This window comes from Dipodomys spectabilis, unplaced genomic scaffold (genome assembly GCF_019054845.1).
Source record: "Dipodomys spectabilis isolate Male_0828 unplaced genomic scaffold, ASM1905484v1 ptg000212l, whole genome shotgun sequence".
Lineage (NCBI taxonomy): Eukaryota > Metazoa > Chordata > Mammalia > Rodentia > Heteromyidae > Dipodomys > Dipodomys spectabilis.
The window spans coordinates 1,616,030-1,636,110 of NW_024870889.1; the positions used below are offsets into that span (position 1 = coordinate 1,616,030).

Consider the following 20,081-nt stretch of genomic DNA (forward strand, 5'->3'; position numbering starts at 1 on the left):
AAACCAAAACCTTATTCTTTTTTTCTTTTTTGCCAGTTCTGGGGCTTGAACTAAAGGCCTGGGTGCTGTCCCTGAGCCTCTTTGTGCTCAAGGCTATAGCGCTCTACCATTTGAGCCACAGTGCAACTTCAGCTTTTTTGAGTAGTTCATTGGAGATGAAAGTCTCAGGGACTTTCCTGCCCCTGTTATCTTCAAACCACAATGCTTAGATCTCAGTCTCCTGAATAGGTAGGATTATAGGTATGAGCTACTGGCACCCAGCTTACAACCTTATTCTTAGTAGAAAAAGTTGTCAAAAGTTTTTCTTGACCTTGGGGTAGTTAATATTTAAATTTGTTATTAGCCTATATTTGATATTTATATTTGACTGTTGGTTCTAAAACTAGGAGTTGTAATTTGTCTCCTATTTTTTCCTCTAGAAAATATTTTCCAATTTTATTAATTAGGAGACATTTACCATATATTGTTGTAAAAAACTTTTATTCAATGCCTAATTCTGTCATAGTTGTGATTTTATTTAAGCTTTGCTTTTGTCTTGATGTTTTCCCTCTAGGCTGAAAATCTATTGTTAGATGCGGATATGAACATTAAAATAGCAGATTTTGGCTTTAGCAATGAGTTTACTGTTGGCAGTAAACTAGATACGTTTTGTGGTAGTCCTCCATATGCCGCCCCAGAGCTCTTCCAAGGCAAAAAGTACGACGGACCAGAAGTCGATGTGTGGAGTCTCGGCGTCATTCTGTACACTCTAGTCAGTGGGTCACTTCCCTTTGATGGGCAAAACTTAAAGGTATAAGAAGCAGTTGCTGCTGTGTTCTTTTTTTTTTTTTTTTTTTGGCTGGTCACTGGGCTTGAACTCTGGACTTGGATGCTATTCCTGAGTTTTGCTCAAGGCAAGTGAGCACTCTACCACTTGAGCCACAGTGCTACTTGTAGCTTTTTTTTTTTTTTGTCGGTCGTGGGGCTTGAACTCTGGGCCTGGGCGCTGTCCCTCAGCTCTTCAGCTCAAGGCGAGCGCTCTACCACTTGAGCTATAGCGCCACTTCCGGTTTTCTGGTGGTTTATTGGAGATAGTCTCATGGTCTCTCCTGCCCGGGCTGGCTTTGAACCGCGATCCTCAGATCTCAGCCTCCTGAGTAGCTAGGATTACAGGCGTGAGCTACCAGCGCCCGTCTTACTTGTAGCTTTTTCTGAGTGGTTTATTACACATAAGAGTCTCACAGACTTTTTGGCCCATGTTGACTTCAAACCTTAACCCTTAGGTCTCAACCTCCTGAGTAGCTAGGATTACAAGGGTGAGCCACTGGCACCCAGTTCTGTACTAATATTTTTAACATTATATCAGCATTAGTTTCAGTGGGTTCTTGTGGATTTTGTTTTTGTTTTGTTTGTTTGACTCACTAGTTTTATTTCTTCTCTACATGCCCAAAGGAACTGAGAGAGAGAGTATTGAGAGGGAAATACAGAATCCCATTCTACATGTCCACAGACTGTGAAAACCTCCTCAAACGCTTCCTGGTGCTGAACCCAGTTAAACGTGGCACTTTGGAGGTAACCGCTCCAGGGCAAAGGGAGAGAATTTACTGAACTTGGTTTGTGTGATATATTAATGCTTGTGTGGGGTGTTTTAACCAGGAAGTTAAAAAAAAAATTGTTACCCTGAGCAGTAATCAATGAAATATTGAAAATAAAGTTTCCTTAATATTGTGATTATTGGCTTGTTTTATTTTATGCTACTAATGAACAGTTGTCCATTTCAGCAAATCATGAAGGATAGGTGGATCAATGCAGGGCATGAAGAAGATGAACTTAAGCCATTCGTCGAACCAGAACTAGACATCTCAGACCAGAAAAGAATAGGTAATTAATTATTCTGTGTTTGCGTAGTGTGTGTATTTGTAAAAGAAAAGCATTTATTTGATTCCTGTGTGTATATTTCAAAAAGGAAAAACACAACGTTTATGGATCAGTTCTTTCATAATACCTGTAGTTTCCTGTTCCAGTACTCAGTAACTCAGAAAGACAGCTAGCTGCGTGTTCATGTTAGAACATGGGGAATCTTTTAGGTCAAATAAGGGAAATTGTTTTGCCCTGTAACAAAATGACTTTTTAGCAAATTAGAACATTATAAAATATATTTTACCTTTCTTTTAGATATTATGATAGGAATGGGATATTCGCAAGAAGAAATTCAAGAATCTCTTAGTAAAATGAAATATGATGAAATCACAGCTACGTATTTGTTGTTGGGGAGAAAATCTTCAGAGGTAAGAGTAATCAGAGAAGACTCAAAATACCTTTGGTGTTCATTATCAGTTTATGTGAACTGTACTCTAGTTTTAAAAAAAATGTATGTGTACTGTATTAAACACATCATTAAGGGGCTGGGAAGGTGGTAGAGTGCTTGCCTTGCATGCATAAGGCCCTGGATTTGATTCCTCAGCACCACATAAGCAGAAAAAGCCACAAGTAGCTCTGTGGCTCAAGTGGTAGAGCACTAGCCTTGAGCTGAAGAGCTGAGGGACAGCGCCCAGGCCCAGAGTTCAAGGTCCACGACAGACAAAAAACAAAACAAAAATCATTTAAAAAAAATCTACCTGCGGATAACAAATTTCCTTTAGCCACTATGAGCTATTGTTTTAAATATAATAATCATTTATGATAGTGTAATAAAACTGGTTATTCCTAAATTAACCTGTAGTTGTTAATAGTTTGGAAATTACAAACTGGCAGAGTAAACAGAATGTCTTTGGCTATTTGGAAAAGGTTAGGAAGATCATTGTGTGAGTTTTCCCAGTCATCAGAAAAATAATTGTGTCTAAGTTTAGGGTTGTCTTTTTTTTGTCATGATACCTTAAGTACATGTTCGTGAGAAGTGTGTATGTCATGAGAAGCTGAGTTCCTGACAAACCCCTGGGGTCTGTGTGGCTGTTGTTCTTATTCTCCTGTAGCTGGATGCTAGTGACTCCAGTTCTAGCAGCAACCTTTCACTTGCTAAGGTTCGGCCAAGCAGTGACCTCAGCAACAACACTGGGCAGTCGCCTCACCACAAAGTGCAAAGAAGTGTTTCTTCAAGCCAGAAGCAGAGACGGTACAGTGACCACGGTAAGCCTGAGACCATTCTAGTGCCTTCTCTGAGCGTGTCCTCTTTTTTTGTCGGTCGTGGGGCCTGTACTCTGGGCCTGGGTGCTATACCTCACTCAGCTCTTCAGCTCAAGGCTAGCGCTCTACCACTTGATCCACAGTACCACTCCTGGCTGTTTCTGCTTATGTGGTACTGAGGAATCGAACCCAGGGCCTCATGCATACAAGGCAAGCACTTTACCACTGAGCCACCTTCCCAGCCCTGAGAGTATCCTCTTATATAAGCCTTGCATGTTTGGAGATTGACTTAATGTCTATTCCTAGGATTTCTTGGGGCTCCTACCAGTGCTGACATGATCAAGGCTTTGATGTTGGCACATTAGGTTTTTGTTTTTTTTTTGTCGGTCGTGGGGCTTGAACTCTGGGCCTGGGCGCTGTTCCTCAGCTCTTCAGCTCAAGGCGAGCGCTCTACCACTTGAGCTACAGCGCCACTTCCGGTTTTCTGGTGGTTTACTGGAGATAGGAGTCTCACGGTCTCTCCTGCCTGGGCTGGCTTTGAACTGTGATCCTCAGATCTCAGCCTCCTGAGTAGCTAGAATTACAGGCGTGAGCCACCAGCGCCCGGCTTTGTTGGCACATTTGGTAGGCTTTTGCTAGGTAAGGTTTTGTTGAGTGGGAACATCAACCTCTGCCCTTTGAGATCCCAGTGGTTCAGCTCATCGATTCTCCACCTCTTTCTTGGGCTGTCTAGAGCAGCAGTGCTGGTAGAGCTGTCTGTGCTGGGTGCAGTGTTCTCTGTGTAGTCGGGACAGCTAGCTGTGAGTCATGAGAGGCTAATGAGACTTGAGTGGAGGAAATGAGCAACCTTTTAAAAATTTAATAACACATGTCCAGTGGATGCCATATTGGACAGACTGCCCTGGAAAATACGCATATCCCATTCTTGCCTCAATACACAAGTTGAGTGTTTACTGTCACCTGTACCTTCTCTCTTGGTGTGGTGAAACCACCCTCACTTTTGTGCTTCACCACAAGTTGCTCTATTATGAGGCAGATAGCCCTCACAAGTGTGCTTCTCAAGCCCGTGGCTATTCCACTTTCAAGGCTACCCTATATTGAGTCCTAAGTCAGTAACATATGTGTGTCTCGTCACCTGAAATTATAAATGTTCTAATATACAATCCTTGTTTGTCCCTGTTCATTGCATTTCCTTGCCCTGGATGCTTTCTACCTCCACTCTCTCATCTTTGAGATTTGAAACTGAGTGCTACACCAAACATTTCAAATGTACACAGCTTGGTTTTACACTGAATAATGAAATTTGCTTGGCTTTTACTTCTCTTTTTGCAGCCATGTGCCCTTCAAGGCCATAAGTGTCAGCTATGCCTGGGAGAGCCAGAACCTAGGAGAGCCAGAACCTGTTCTGACACCAGTATTTGTGTAGATAGTTTTGTTTGGCCTTTTTGGGTTTTTTGTTTGTTTGTTGTTTTTTGGTCGGTCCTGGGGGTTGAATTCAGGGCCTGGATTCTGTCCCTAAGCTTTTTCACTCAAGGCTAGTACTCTACCACTTTGAGCTACAGCGCCACTTCTGGTTTTCTGGTGGTTAATTGAAGATGAGTCTCACAGACTTTCCTGCCTGAGATGGCTTTGAACTGCAATCCTCAGATCTCTCTGCCTCCTGAGTAGTTAAGATTATAGGCATAAAGCCGGGCACCATTAGCTCACACCTGTAATCCTAGCTGCTCGGGAGGCTGAGATCTGAGGATCACACTTCAAAGCCAGCCCAGGCAAGAAAGTCCGTGAAATTTATCTCCAATAAACCACCAGAAAACGGGAAGTGGGGCTGTAGCTCAAATGGTAGAATGCTAGCCTTGAGCTGAAGAGCTGAGGGACAGCATTCAGGCCCAGAGTTCAAGCCTCATGACCGACCCCAAAAAAAAAAAAGATTAAAGATTATAGGCATGAGCCACTGGGGTACCTGGCTTGCATATAGCATTTACAAATGAAACTGTGATCTGGATTCTGTCTCTTCTAGTGGTAGTGCTTATGACACGAAGGGTGCATGTAGCTCTAAAACTAGTTTAAAGAAAATTGTTCCTATCAGTAGAATTTTTCATTTCTCTATGGCTTAAGTTTACTCTTCCTTAAGTTCATTTTTCCATCTGTATTATCAATGCCTTTTTCGCAGCTCAGAAATACTACGATAAAAACCAGGAGCCAGTGGCTCACACCTGTAATCCTCGTTACTTAGGAGGCTGAGATCTGAGGACTGAGGTTTGAAGCCAGCCCAGGCAGAAAAGTTCATGAGACTCTTACCGCCAGTTCATCACACCAAAAAGCTAGAAGTAGAACTGTGACTCAGGTGGTAGAACAGTAGCCTTGGTCACAAAAACTCAGGGACAGTGCCCAGGCCATGAGTACAATCCCCAAGACTGACATCAAAAAATTTAAAAAAATAGAGAGAGATAAAAAGAAGTTTGGATCTGGTAGCAGACATTCACAAATCCTTAATTTTATCAATAAGAAAAAAATTAATTTGGATCCATTTTTTACATTTTACCCAAAGTAAGATTCCAAGTAAAGTAAAGATCTAAATATAAAAACTTAGGCTTGGGAATGTGGCTTAGTGGTAGAGTGCTTGCCTAGCATTCATGAAGCTCTGGGTTCGATTCCTCAGTACCACCTAAATAAAAAAAGCTGGAAGTGGTGCTGTGGCTCCAGTGGTAGAGTGCTAGCCTTGAGCAAAAGAAGCTCAGGGCTGGACTCCTGTGGCTCATGCATGTAATCCTAGCTACTCAGGAGGCTGAGATCTGAGGATTGTGGTTTAAAGCCAGCTCATGCAGGAAAAGTCCGTGAGACTCTTATCTCCAATAAACCACTAGAAAACTGGAAGTGGCAGTATGGCTCAAGTGGTAGGGTGCTTGCCTTGGGCTGAAGAGCTGAGGGACATCGCCCAAGCCCAGAGTTCAAGCCCCACAACCAACAAAAAAAAAAGTCTTTCAGACTGTCCTGCCTAGGCTGTCTTTGAACTGTGTTCCTCAGGTCTCAGACTTACAAGTAGCTAGGATTATAGATGTGAATCAACAGCAGCCAGCTTCCTTATTTACTTTTAATTCGTTTTCCCATAAGGTAAATATTTAGATTTTTGTCATGAAGTAGCTATTTCACTGTTCACCTTTCAGTAGGCTTAAAGACTTTTACCGTAGAATAAATGTTGAGTATTTTATGCTGTTCTCTTTTTGAAACAGGGTCATCTGATTTTTTTCTGGTGGTTTTCTGGAGATAGGACTTTCACAGACTTTCCTGCTTAGGCTGGCTTTGAACTGTGATCCTCAGATCTCAGCCTTCTGAGTAGCTAGGATTACAGGCGTGAGCCACACCAGGCCAGTGCTGTTCTTTTTGTTGTTGATTGTGGTCGTGAGGCTTGAACTCGGGTCAGGGTACTATCCCTGAGCTCTTTGGCTCAAGGCTAGCATTTTGCCACCTGAGGTAACAGCACCGCTTTTGATTTTCTGGTAGTTAATTGGAAGTAAGAGTCTCATGGACTTTCCCTGCTTGGGCTAGCTTTAGACCGTGATCCTCAGATCCAGGCTTCTTGAGTAGGAGTACAAGTGCCACCAGTGTCTGGCCTTCCAGTGCCATTCTTTTTTTTTTTTTTTGTCAGTCATGGGGCTTAAACACTGTCCCTCAGCTCTTCAGCACAAGGCAAGTGCTCTACCACTTGAGCCACAGCGCCACTTCTGATTTTCTGGTGGTTTGTTGGATATAATAACAGTCTCACAGACTTTTCCTGCCTGGGCTGGATTTGAACTGCGATCCTCAGATCTCAGCTTCCTGAGTAGCTAGGATTACAGGCATGAGCCACCAGCACCCAGCCGGCTTCCAGTGCTGTTCTTTAAGATTACTACTGGAATAGCTGGAAGCCGTATGCCTATGATCTAGTTACTCAGGAGGCTGTGACTTGGAGAATATAAGCACTCAGCTTGTCTTTTGTCTTTTAAAAAGTAAACTTTATATTGTAGCTGGACCAGCCATACCTTCAGTTGTGGCATACCCCAAAAGGAGTCAGACCAGCACTGCAGATAGTGACCTCAAAGAAGATGGAATTGCCTCCCGGAAATCTAGTGGCAGTGCTGTGGGAGGAAAGGGAATTGCTCCTGCCAGTCCCATGCTTGGAAATGCAAGTAATCCCAATAAGGCAGATATTCCTGAACGCAAAAAGAGCCCTGCTATCCCCAGTGTAAGTATCATTGGACTGTGGAGTAGTGTTGGCACTCTGTTATTTATTTATTTATTTATTTTGTCCGTTGTGGGGCTTGAACTCTGGGCCTGGACACTGGCTTTGAACCATGATCCTCAGATCTCAGCCTCCTGAGTAGCTAGGATTACAGGCATGAGCCACCAGCGCCCGGCTGTACTCTGTTATTTAAAGCCTTGACTCCAGCCCTGGCTTTTGCTGGTTCATTGGAGATGGAATCTTAGAGAATTTTCTATTTAAGATCCACGTCTTAGTCCCCTGAGTAGTTATCATTACATATGTGAGCCCATCAGTACTCAACTCTCCCCCCCTTTTTTTGGGGGGGGGGGTCCGGTCATGGGGCCTAAACTCTGGACCTGGGCACTGTCCCTCAAATCTTTAGCTTAAGGCTAGCGCCCTACCACTTGAGCCACAGCACCACTTCTGGCTTTTTTTCTCTTTGCTTATGTGGTGCTGAGGAATCAAACCCAGGGCCTCATGCGTGCAAGGCATGCGCTCTACCACTGAGCCACCTTCCCACCCACCCCCCCACCCCTCCGCCTTTTCTTTTTTTTTTTTAAGTTGGTCGTGGGGCTTGAACTCTGAGCCTGAGCGCTGTCCCTCTAGCTCAAGGCTAGTGCTCTACCACTTGAACCACAGTGCATTTCTGGTTTTCTGGTAGTTAATTGGAGATAAGAATCTCACGGACTTTACTGCCCGGGCTGGCTTTGAACCACAATCCTCAGCTCTAAGCCCCCTGAATAGCTAAGATTAAAGGCATGAGCCAACAGCTCCCAGCCATTTCCCCTTTTAATAAAATCTATGCTATTTTTTTTTTCCTGTTGGTGATTTTGGTGTATTATATATGAATCTGCTGTTAAAGCCAACATGATATTCAGGCACCAGTCACTCACGCCTGTAATCCTCATTATTCAAGAGATTTGAGATCTAAGGATCTCAGTTGTAGTCCAGCCCAGGCAAACAGATCCAAGAGATTCTCTTCTCCATTTAATCAACAAAAAAACACAAGTGGAAAAGTACCAGCTTTGTGCAGAAAAGCTAAGCAAGAGGCTGTTAAGTTCAATCCCTAGTACTGGGACAAGAAGAAAAGAAATTCCAACATAATACAGATAGTTTATGTCTGAGAGAGAGAGAGAGAGAGAGAGAGAGAGAGAGAGAGTGTGTGTGTGTGTGTGTGTGTGTATGATCCTGCCTTTTAATTTTGCAAGAATGAGCTTTTAAAAATAATAGAGCAGGTTGGGTGCCAGTGGCTCATGCCTGTGATCCTAGCTACTCAGGAGGCTGAAATCTGAAGATCATGGTTCAAAGCCAGCCCAGGCAGGAAATCTGGGAGACTCTTCTCTCCAATAAACCACTAGAAAACTGGAAGTGGCGCTGTGGCTCAAGCAGCAGAGCACTCGCCTTGAGCTGAAGAGCTCAGGGACAGTGCCCAAGTCCTATGACAGACAAAAATAATAATAATAATAATAATAAAGCATTCTACTGTCCTGTTTTCACTTAAGTAATCTATATAATATTTAAAAGTCATAGCTGGAATTTTTTTTGTTTTTTTTCTGCTAGGGCAGAATGTAGAGATTCTGTGGCTATCACTCCAGTTCTGATCTCTTTATCATTTCTGTTGACATTCTTACTTAGAGAATGAGTAGTTACATTTACATAAATAAGGTTTTTGTACACATTTACTTGTACGTATTTAAGACAAAAATGCCCATTTCTTGCAGAGTAACACAGCATCTGGTGGGATGACACGCCGAAACACTTACGTTTGCAGTGAGAGAACTCCAGCAGACAGGCACTCAGTGATCCAGAACGGCAAAGAAAATAGGTATGGAGACTTACTTGTCAGCATGAAAACTTGCTTTTTCACCAAGAAAAATGTATGTTAGTTACTTGTTAGTTTTTATAATCAAAATAAATATTCTCTGAAGGTAAGTTAAATTTCAATGGTAATTTTTTAACAAGAAAATAGAATTCCAAATTTTTATTATCCAGAACATCCTTCTGATGAGAAAGTACTGGTTTAAATAGGGGATATTTATTTCAACAGGTAGATAGTAAACTAAGGTCTCATTATAGAATAGTGAATAGGCAAATGACACTGATTTTTGTCCAGAAAGGAACTAGAGAGCAGGTGCTAGGAATATGGCTCAGTGATAGAGTGCTACTACTCGGTCATTCACATGGCCTTGGGTTTCATCCTCAGCTCTGTAAAAGCAATAATAATAATTAGAACAGAGGGTGGATATGAGAGGAATAGAGTCCTGAGGCAAGGCGTCTGGAGGATGTGTGTGTATGCAAGGGAGGGAAGAGATCAAGTTTTCCACCAAGGAACAGAGTGCTGAGTTAGCGACAGAGACCCTGCAAGATGCACTTTAAGCTACAGGAGAAATATAATCCAACTGTCTGGATTAAAATATTAAGCTGGGTGGTAGTGACTTGTGCCTATGAATCCTGGCTAGTCAGGAGGCTGAGCTCTGAGGATCACGATTCAAAGCCAGCCAGCCAGGGAAGTCTATGAGAATCTTACCTCCAATTATTCACCAAAAAAAAAAAAGCCAGGGCTGGGAATCTGACTCAGTGGTATAGTGCTTTCCTGGCATGAATGAAGCCATGGGTTTGATTCTTCAGTACCACATAAAGAAAAAGGCAGAGGTAGTGCTATGGCCCAAGTGGTAGAGTGAACAAAAGCTCAGGGACAGTGCCCAAGCCCTGAGTTCAAGCCCCAGGAATAAAGCCAGAAGCGGAGCTGTGGCTCAAGTGGTAGAGCATGAGCTTCTAGCTGAAGAAGCTCAAGGATGGCACCCAAGCCCTGAGTTCAAGACCATCATAGACTCAGAAAAGTAGAATTAGGCTAGGCACCAGTCGCTCACACCTGTAATCCTAGCTACTCAGGAGGCTGAGATCTGAAGATCAGGATCACTGTTCAAAGCCCAAGCCTGGGTAGGAAAGTCCATGAGACTCGTTTCTAGCTAAGCACCAAAAATGCCAAAGGTGGAGCTGTAGCTCAAGTGATAGAGCCCTAACCTTGAACCAGAAAGCTCAGTGCCCAAGCCCTGAGTTCACCAGCAAAAGAAGAAAGAAAAGTAAAATTAGGTAGTTCCAGAGATAGGAAAAGAAATAGAAGTTAGGCTGGTAGAAAGTAAATACATGTATATTCCATGCACAGCAAATTTCTCAGTTTTCATCTTTACAAACTAAATTCTGAGTGAAAAGATAAAAAAGGGATTCTGGAGTAGAAATCCATAAAAATAAACCTCTATTTTTGTCATCTGTATTCTCAACTTGAGCACTGTCTGGTCATATCTACAATCAAAGTGGCTTCTTTGTTTTTTTTCTGTTTGCTTAGGTTTTTTTCCATTTGGTCATCTTGTGACATTAGGTTTCTGAAATTGCATTAAAGGTTTCTGTCTTCCTTAGATCTCATTCGTCAGATGACATGTGACTGCAGAGAAAGGGCCCCCCGCCTTAAACCCTGTGTACCATGCCCCTGTTCCATAGGCCACTTAGGTTTGAACTGATAAGCTAAACTTGTAACATAAAACTATACTTATACTATATGTACACTGTAATATTTTTGTCTGACTCCTGGTCTTTGGATGTGGGGGACACATGTCAGTCTTGGACTCGTATTTAGGGCCTGGGCTTTGTCTGAGCTTTTTTACTCAAGGCTAGTACTCTTCCACGTGAGCTACATCTCTACTTTTGGCTTTTTGGTGGTTAATTAGAGATAAAAGTCTCCATGGAAGCCAGGCACTGGTAGCTCACACCTGTAATCCTAGCTACTCAGGAGACTGAAATCTGAGGATCCTGGTTCAAAGCCAGCCCGGGCAAGAAAGGCCATGAAACTTTTTTTTGTTGTTGTTGATAGCACTCATCTTTATTCTTTTTTTTTTTTTTTTTTTTTGTCGGTCATGGGGCTTGAACGCTCCAGCGCTCTACCTACCGCTTGAGCCACAGCGCCACTTCCTATGAAACTCTTTTTTTTGGGGTGGGAGGGGGTTCAGTCGTGGGGCCTGAACTCTGGGTCTGGGCGCTGTCCCTCAGCTCTTCAGCTCAAGGCTAGCGCTCTACCACTTGAGTCATAGCGCCACTTTCGGCTTTTTTCTTTTTGTTTATGTGGTGCTGGGGAATCGAACCCAGGGCCTCAGGCATGCAAGGCAAGTGCTCTACCACTGAGCCACCTTCCCAGCTCCCCTATGAAACTCTTATCTCCAATAAACCACCAGAAAACCAAAAGTGGCACTATATAGCTCAAGTGGTAGAGCGCTGGCCTTGAGTTGAATAGCTGAGCGAGCACTCAAGGCCAAAGTTCAAGCCCCATGACTGATCAAAAAAAAACAACTTGAGAACATAATTAAGTTAGTTTTCAGGTAATGATTGGTATATTTATTTCCTGACAATATTCTGTTCCCTGGTAGATTTTTCTTTTTTTACCGTTTTGTTCTCAACTCATCAAATATGTTTGAGTTCATAAGTGAACTTAATAAGAGATAAGACTGTTACAGATTTCCTATAGGACAAGAAAACAGTTGTTTCTTGGTTGTTCTTGTTTTTAGAAAGGTTTCTAACTTGTTGAACTGCTCTGTCAAGCTTCCTGGCCACTTCTAGAGCTTGTGGTTCTGTAAAGTCCAGTCAGACCTTGGTATTCAGTCAGACCTTTGTATTCATGCCCTGCTTCACCTTCCTGTTTGTGTAGGTATATGCGTGCGCGCGCGCGCACACACACACACACACAGAACTCTCCTAATCCCTCTTTCCTAAAGTCTTTTGTTTCACTCTGGAAATAGTTTGCATTCCTCATATACTTTCTACCTTGGGCTCACTCTCCCATATCCTACCTGGGCCACAGTATTCACTCAGCTTGAATCATTAAAATATTTTGCTTTTGCATTTTGAAGATGTTTTTATTTTTTATTTTCTATTTTTTTTGGGTCCGGTCATGGGGCCTGAACTCTGGGCCTGGGCGCTGTCCCTCAGCTTTTCACCTCAAGGCTAGCGCTCTACCACTTGAGCCACAGCGCCACTTCCGGCTTTTTTCTTTTTGCTTATGTGGTGCTGAGGAATCGAACCCAGGGCTTTGAGCATGCAAGGCGAGCGCTCTACCACTGAGCCACTTTCCCAGCCCCTGAAGATATTTTTATAAGCCAAAGTTTCAGGACCACATGCTACATACATAATAGGGCACACAGTTTGGGGGCTCATTTATTGAGAGGATGCTGTTGAACAGTACTGGAGTTTAATACTCAGGGCATTGCATTTTTTTGGGGGGGGGCTCCGATCGTGGGGCCTGAACTCTGGGCCTGGGTGCTGTCCCTCAGCTCTTCAGCTCAAGGCTAGCACTCTACCACTTGAGCCACAGCACCACTTCCGGCTTTTTTCTTTTTGCTTATGTGGTGCTGAGGAATCGAACCCAGGGCCTCATGCATGCAAGGCAAGCGCTCTACCACTGAGCCACCTTCCCAGCCCCTGGGCATTGCATTTATTATGTAGTCATTCTACCATTTGAATCATACCCCTAGATTTTCCTTTTAGTACCAGCAATTGAACTTAGGGCCCATAGTTTTGTTGTTTTGATTTATGGGTTTTTTGGTGGGTGTTTTTTGTTGTTTTTTGTCAGTTGTGGGACTTGAATTCGGGGCTTACTTAGGTACTGTCTCTGAGCCCCTTTGTGCTCAAAGCTAGCATTCTACCATTTGGACCATATCACCACTTCCGATTTTTGAGTAGTTATTTGGAGATAAGAGTCTCATGGGGACTTTTCTGTCTGGGCTGGTTTTGAAAACCATGATACTCATATTTCAGCCTCTTGCGTAATAGAATTATAGGCATCAGTTGTTGGTGCCCAGCTTGTTCTTTTCTTTATAAGATTTTTTTGTAAAACTTATTATAGGGCTGGGAAGGTGGCTCAGCGGTAGAGTGCTTACCTTGCATGCATGAGGACCCTGGGTTCAATGGTGGCTCAGTGGTAGAGCGCTTGCCTTGCATTTGTGAGGCCCTGGGTTCGATTCCTCAGCACCACATAAGCAAAAACAAAAAAGCCAGAAGTGGCGCTGTGGCTCAAGTGGTAGAGCGCTACCCTTGAGCTTAAGAGCTGAGGGACAGCGCCCAGGCCCAGAGTTCAGCCCCCACGACCGGACCCAAAAAAAAAAAAATTCCTCAGCACCACATAAAACAGAAAGAAACAGAACTGGTGCTGTGGCTCAAGTGGTAGAGAGCTAGCCTTGAGCTGAAGAGCTAAGGGACAGCACCCAGGCCCAGAGTTCAGACCCCATGACCAACCAAAAAATTTTTAAAAATTTATTATAGCCAGGTGCCAGTGGCTCATGCTTGTAATCATAGCTACTCTGAAGGCTGGTATCTGTCTATACCAGTTCAAAGCTAGCTCAAGCAGGAAAGTCTGTGAGACTCATCTTCAGTTAACCATCAAGAAAACTGGAAGTGGCAGTAGGGCTCAAAGTGATAGGCTACCCTTAATGAAAACAAGCTCAAGGAACAGTGCCCAAGCCTGAGTTCAAATTCCATGACTGACCAAAAAAAAATTATAAGGGGAGATAGTGAGAAACAGGCTAGTAATGTGCTTAGAGATAGAGTACTTACTTAGCATGCAAGAAGCCTTGGGTTCTATTCCTCAGTACCATGTAAAGCAAAAAAGCAGTAGCTGGCACTGTGGCTCAAGTGGTAGAGTACTAGCCTTCAGCAAAAGAAGCTCGGGGACAGCACCCAGACCCTGAATTCAAGCCCCAGGACTGGGGAAAAAACTTAAAAATAAAAATAAAGGTGCTATATAGTTATGTAAGTCTATAAAGAGTACATTTTATTTTGAACAATTTCATCATTCTCTCACTCTTGTAGTTTTTCCCTCTCATCCCTACACACAGTTGTATAGCTCATTTTCTTTTTCTTTTTTTTTTTTGGGGGGGGGTCCGGTCTTGGGGCCTGAACTCTGGGTCTGAGCACTGTCCCTCAGCTCTTCAGCTCAAGGCTAGCGCTCTACCACTTGAGCCACAGCGCCACCTACGGGTTTTGTTTTTTTTTTTTTGCTTATGGGGTGTTGAGGAATGGAAACCAGGGCCTCATGCATGCAAGGCAAGTCCTGGTATTATATCATACACACACACACACACACACACACACACACACAATTAGTTCATGTATTGCTTTTTTTTTAATTAGTTCGTGTATTGCTTTTTTGTTGTTGGTCATGGGGCTTGAACTCTGGGCCTGGGCCTGGGCGCCGTCCTGCAGCTCTTCAGCTCAATGCTAGCGCTCTACAACTTGAGCCACAGTGCCTCTTCTGGTTTTCTGGTAGTTTGTTGGAGATAAAGAGTCTCACTGGGGGCTGGGAAGGTGGCTCAGTGGTAGAGTGCTTGCCTTGCATGCCTTGGGCCCTGGGTTCAATTCCTCAGCACCACATAAGCAAAAAGAAAAAAGCCGGAAGTGGCACTGTGGCTCAAGTGGTAGAGCGCTAGCCTTGAGCTGACGAGCTGAGGGACAGCGCCCAGGCCCAGAGTTCAGGCCCCAGGACCGGACCCCCAAAAAAAAAAGAGTCTCACTGACTTTCCTGCCTAAGGTGCCTTTGAACAGTGATCCTCAGATCTCAGCCTCCTGAGTAACTAAGGATACAGGCATGAGCCGCTGGTGCCCAGCTATGTATTGGTTCTATGGTTATTGTTATTATTATTATTATTATGTACAGAGGGGATACAGTTACATAAATTAGTTAATACAGTCCTTTTTTTTTTTTTTTTTTTTTTGTATGTGGGTCTTGAACTCTGAGCTGAAGAGCTCAGGGTAAGAACTCTACCACTTGAGCCATAGCACCACTTCCAGTTTTCTGGTTATTAATTGAAAATAAGAGTCCTATGGAATTTCCTCCCTAGGCTGGCTTTGATCCTCAGATCTCAGCCTCTTGAGTAGCGTGAGCCACTGGCACCTGGCCAAGAATGCATTTATTTTTGGACAGTGTCACCCCTTCCCTTGCTATCTCCCAGTTTTTCTCTCTTAATATATTGGTTTGTGATAGTTTAGTCTTGGGCGCTGTCCCTGTGCTCTTCAGCTCAAGGCTAGTGCTCTACCACTTGAGCCGCAGCGCCATTACCAGTTTTCTAGTGGTTTATTAGAGATAAGAGTCTCATAGACTTCCCTGTCTGGGCTAGCTTTGAACCGTGATCCTCAGATCTCAGCCTCCTGAATAGCTATTACAGGCTTGAGCCACTGGCGCCAGGCTTAGACTTCTGTTTTATCGACTCTTCTATGTGAAGAATAACGTTCTTGGGTTTAGAGGGAAATGTGGTTTCAGCAGGATCTTTTGTTATGTATGCGTGAGGTCTGAGAGCCTGGTTTTGAAGCCCATCTGCTGATAACCTGCTTACTCTCTGCTGTAGTGTCCCTGAGGCAGTCGCTCACACGCGTTCTGCAGTCTCTGAAACTGGCCCACTAATGCCAGTGGCCATGGTTCTACCATGACCATGGGTTGGCATAGTACGATTTGGTTCTGTCAGCATAAAGTAGGTTGCAGTGAGTCCTAAACCACTCTGCAGACACTGACACATAGTGTCCAACAAACTGTTGCTTTTGTTGTCAATAATAAATTAAACTGTTCAGAAAGAATGTGAGTAATTTTCCTAATGTAGGTCGTGTAGTTTTTCTAGTTAATAATGTCACTGAACCACCCACATCCATGGGCCTCTACCCTGCTTGTCCTGTGCCTTTAGATGTCTGCATGAGACTAAAAATTAAATAGCTTTATTTAGCTGTGTATGTGTGTGTACTGGTACAAGGCTTGAACTTGGGGCCTCGCTTGGCTTTTCTGCTCAAGGCTGGCACTCTACCTCTTGAACCAGCTCCACTTACTGGCTTTTTTTTTTTTTGGTCCGGTTGTGGGGCCTGAACTCTGGGCCTGAGCACTGTCCCTCAGCTCTTCAGCTCAAGGATAGCACTCTACCACTTGAGCCACAGCACCACTTCTGGCTTTTTTCTTTTTGCTTATGTGGTGCTGAAGAATAGAACCCAGGGCCTCATGCATGCAAGGCAAGTGCTCTACCACTGAGCCACCTTCCCAGTCCCTTACTGGCTTTTTTTATTGGTTAGAGATAAGAACTACTTTTGGATTTGTCTGTACAAGCTGGCTTTGAACCACAATCCTCACATCTCAGCCTCTTTAGTAGCTAGAAATACATGCATGAGCCACCAGCAGCCAGCTGGTGTAGTATTCAGAGAAGGATGGGCAGAACCAGACATGTATAGATTTCTTTCGGACTATAGTACTTGTAGTGGTGGTGGTGGTGGTCACATGCTTGAACTCTGGGCCTAGGCGCTGTCCCTCAGCTCTTCAGTTCAAGGCAAGCGCTCTACAACTTGAGTCACAACACCACTTCCAGTTTTCTGAGTGGTTTAGTGGAGATAAGAGTCTCATGGAGGGCTGGGAAGGTGGCTCAGTGGTAGAGCACTTGCCTTGCATGCCTGAGGCCCTGGGTTCGATTCCTCAGTACCACATAAGCAAAAAGAAAAAAGCCGGAAGTGGTGCTGTGGCTCAAGTGGTAGAGCGCTAGCCTTGAGCTGAAGAGCTGAGGGACAGCGCCCAGGCCCAGAGTTCAGACCCCACGACCGGACCCAAAAAAAAAAAAAAAAAAAAGAGTCTCATGGACTTTCCTGCCCAGGCTGGCTTTGAACCATGATCCTCAGATCTCAGCCTCCTGAATAGCTAGGATTACAGGCGTGAGCCCATCAGCGCCTGGCAGGACTACAGTACCAGAGTTTTGCTGTCACAGAGTAAGCTTTTAGCTTGCGTGAAAATGTGTCTGTGTTCTGACCTGGGCTAGATGTCTCAGTAGCAAACAATTCAAAGTGCTATCCCTTAATAGTAGCCTTCAGTGGCTTATTGATTGACCAACCTGCCAGGAGGGTATGTGGAGCATCTGTTCCTTCTGAGGCTTTCTCTTGACCCTAGGGATACCTGGGCCATGTTTGTAGGCCAATGGCAACAAAAAAAATGATTACAGGTACAATGCAGTTTATGAGCACATGCTAAAAACTCAGGAAGAAGTAACTGGTTCAATGAGTATGCAACCTCGAGGCTAAAATTAGATAAAGGAATAGACGCCAGCTGTCCAGACAGAATAGCTCGTTGATCAAGTTTTGTTTGATGTGTGAACAAGGGACTGCACATGATCGGGAAGGCCAAAAGGTCAAGTTCCAAGACTGAACAGCAGAAGGTAAAACCTGGAGGAATGGCCAGAGCCAGACTGCATCACCTGAGGATGAGCAGCATGACTGTCAGGATGAGAGCTTTAAAAAATATAAGCAGAGGGGCTGGGAAGGTGGCTCAGTGGTAGAGTGCTTGCCTTGCATGCCTGAGGCCCTGGGTTCGATTCCTCAGCACCACATAAGCACAAAGAAAAAAGCCGGAAGTGGCGCTGTGGCTCAAGGGGTAGAGCGCTAGCCTTGAGCTGAAGAGCTGAGGGACAGCGCCCAGGCCCAGAGTTCAGGCCCCACGACCAGACCCAAAAAAAAAAGAAAGAAAATATAAGCAGAGGGGCAACGAGGTCAGGTGGTGTCAGGAAGTTCTGGCTGCATTGTGGCTAGGTTGGAGATGTAGGGGTGGAGGCAAAGGAGAGCAGCAAAGAGCAGGGTGAGGCCCTCAGCTTGGAGGTAGAGCCTTCATGGGGAGGACAGCCCCAGGGAAAGAAAGTACCACCTCCATACTCCAGCACTCCATCCAGAAAAACATTTGGGGGGTGGGGGGAACTGCATGGGGAGGTTGCTCAAGATTCCTGGTCCTTGCTATTCTTAAAGGAAAGGAACTGCCTTTGGAATCCCAGGGCTATGAGAACTGAGGTGTTGTCCTGATGAACCTTCATGTGTATTGTGAGGGGAGCTGTTTATGTCAGGTGAAACAGCAGGTTACAGCCACTGTCACCATTTTTTTTGTGAACAGTTGCTGAGTTTTCTTGTGTTGAAGAAATGAGGCTTAGCTGGGTGCTGGTGGCTCATGCCGATCATCCTAGCTCTGAGGATCATGGTTTAAAGCCAGTCTGGCAGGAAAGTCCATGAGATTCTTTATCTCCAATAAACCAGAAAACCAAGAGTGGCACTGTGGCTCAAAGCTGTAGAATGTTAGCCTTGAGCAAAAAGAGCTCAGGAATAGCACCTAGGCCCTGGGTTCAAGCCTTGTGACACACACACACACACACACACACACACACACACACACACACACACACACACACACACACACACACACACACACACACACACACACACACACACACAAAAGAAAAAAAGAAAGAAAGAAAAATGAGATGCAACCCTGGGTGCTAGTGGTTCACACCTGTAACCCCAGCTACTCAGGAGGCTGCAACCTAGAGGATCATGGTTCAAAGCCAGCTCAGGCAGAAAAGTTACATAGTCTCTGACTTCTATCGACCAGCAAAAATTGCTGGCCAGCCGGGCGCTGGTAGCTCACGCCTGTAATCCTAGCTACTCAGGAGGCTGAGATCTGAGGATCGCGGTTCAAAGCCAGCCCAGGCAGGAGAGACCAGTGAGACTCCTATCTCCAATAAACCACCAGAAAACCGGAAGTGGCGCTGTAGCTCAAGTGATAGAGTGCTCGCCTTGAGCTGAAGAGCTGAGGGACAGCGCCCAAGCCCAGAGTTCAAGTCCCACGACCAACAAAAAAAAAAAAAAAAAATGCTGGCCAGAGGCTCCAGTGCTAGAGCCACCAGTCATGAGCAAAAAAACTAAGCCAGATCTTGAGACACTAGAAAAAGGAGACATGCTGAGCCTCGGGGACGTGCCAAGGCCCTAAGTTTGAGCCCCATGACTGAAAAATAAAGTAGAATAAACTCTGTCCGTGATTTCTCAGCACAGATTGAGAGTGTAGTGTGGCTATGTCTCATACTTGTTTGACCAGATAGACTTGTATTTAGACATCTCCTTCAGGATAGAGAATATAGACCTTATGTAGACTTGAAGGACATCATCTGTCTTACAAGCATTCAAACATATTCTCTTAAGGTAATTGTTGTTTAGCATGAATTGAAGTCTCCCTACATAAGATTTTTAAAAAGAAAAAGATTGCTGTTTTAAAAATGCAGGAATATGGAGCTGGGAAGGTGGCTCACTGGCATAGTGTTTGCCTTGCATGTATAAGGTCCTGGTTTCGATTCCTCAGCACCACATAAGCAGAAAAAGCCAGAAGTGGCATTGTAGCTCAAGTGGTAGAGCACTAGCCTTGAGCTGAAGAGCTCAGAGACAGGGCCCAGGCCCAGACTTCAGGCCCCACAATGGGCAGGAAAAAAAGAAAAATACTGGTATAGCCGGGTGCTGGTGGCTCACACTGTAATCCTAGCTACTCAAGAGGCTGAGATCTGAGGATCTCAGTTCAAAGCTACCCCAGGCAGGAAAGTCCAATGAGATTCTTATCTCCAGTTAACCACCAGAAAACCAAAGTAGCGCTGTGGCTCAGGTGGTAGAGCCCTCCTTTCCTTGAGCTGAAGAGTTGAGGGACAGCCCTCAGGCTCAGAGTTTAAGCCCCACAACTGACCCAAAATAAAAAAGTATATGCTGGGTACTGGCAGGTTGCACTTGTAATCCTAGCTAGATCTCAGAAGGCTGAGATATAAGGATTGAGATTCAAACCCAGCCTGGGCAGAAAAGTCCCTGTAGAAGCTGGAAGTGGAGCTGTGGCTCTAAGTGGTAGAGCGCTAGCCTTGAGCAAAAGAGCTCAGGGACATCGCCC

The 20,081-nt window shown here is 44.5% G+C and overlaps 1 protein-coding gene across 4 annotated transcripts in view; it reads left to right on the plus strand.

Moving 5' to 3' along the window:
* Mark3 (microtubule affinity regulating kinase 3) overlaps window positions 1-20,081 on the plus strand; it is a 91,158-nt gene that overhangs the window by 57,891 nt on the left and 13,186 nt on the right. For all 4 annotated transcript variants that reach the window (XM_042696853.1, XM_042696850.1, XM_042696852.1 and 1 more), the window contains exons 8-14: window positions 554-790; window positions 1,432-1,551; window positions 1,761-1,860; window positions 2,155-2,267; window positions 2,952-3,105; window positions 7,107-7,324; window positions 9,064-9,167. In XM_042696853.1, the coding sequence (XP_042552787.1) occupies window positions 554-790; window positions 1,432-1,551; window positions 1,761-1,860; window positions 2,155-2,267; window positions 2,952-3,105; window positions 7,107-7,324; window positions 9,064-9,167 (1,046 nt within the window). The remainder of the gene's footprint in view (window positions 1-553; window positions 791-1,431; window positions 1,552-1,760; window positions 1,861-2,154; window positions 2,268-2,951; window positions 3,106-7,106; window positions 7,325-9,063; window positions 9,168-20,081) is intronic.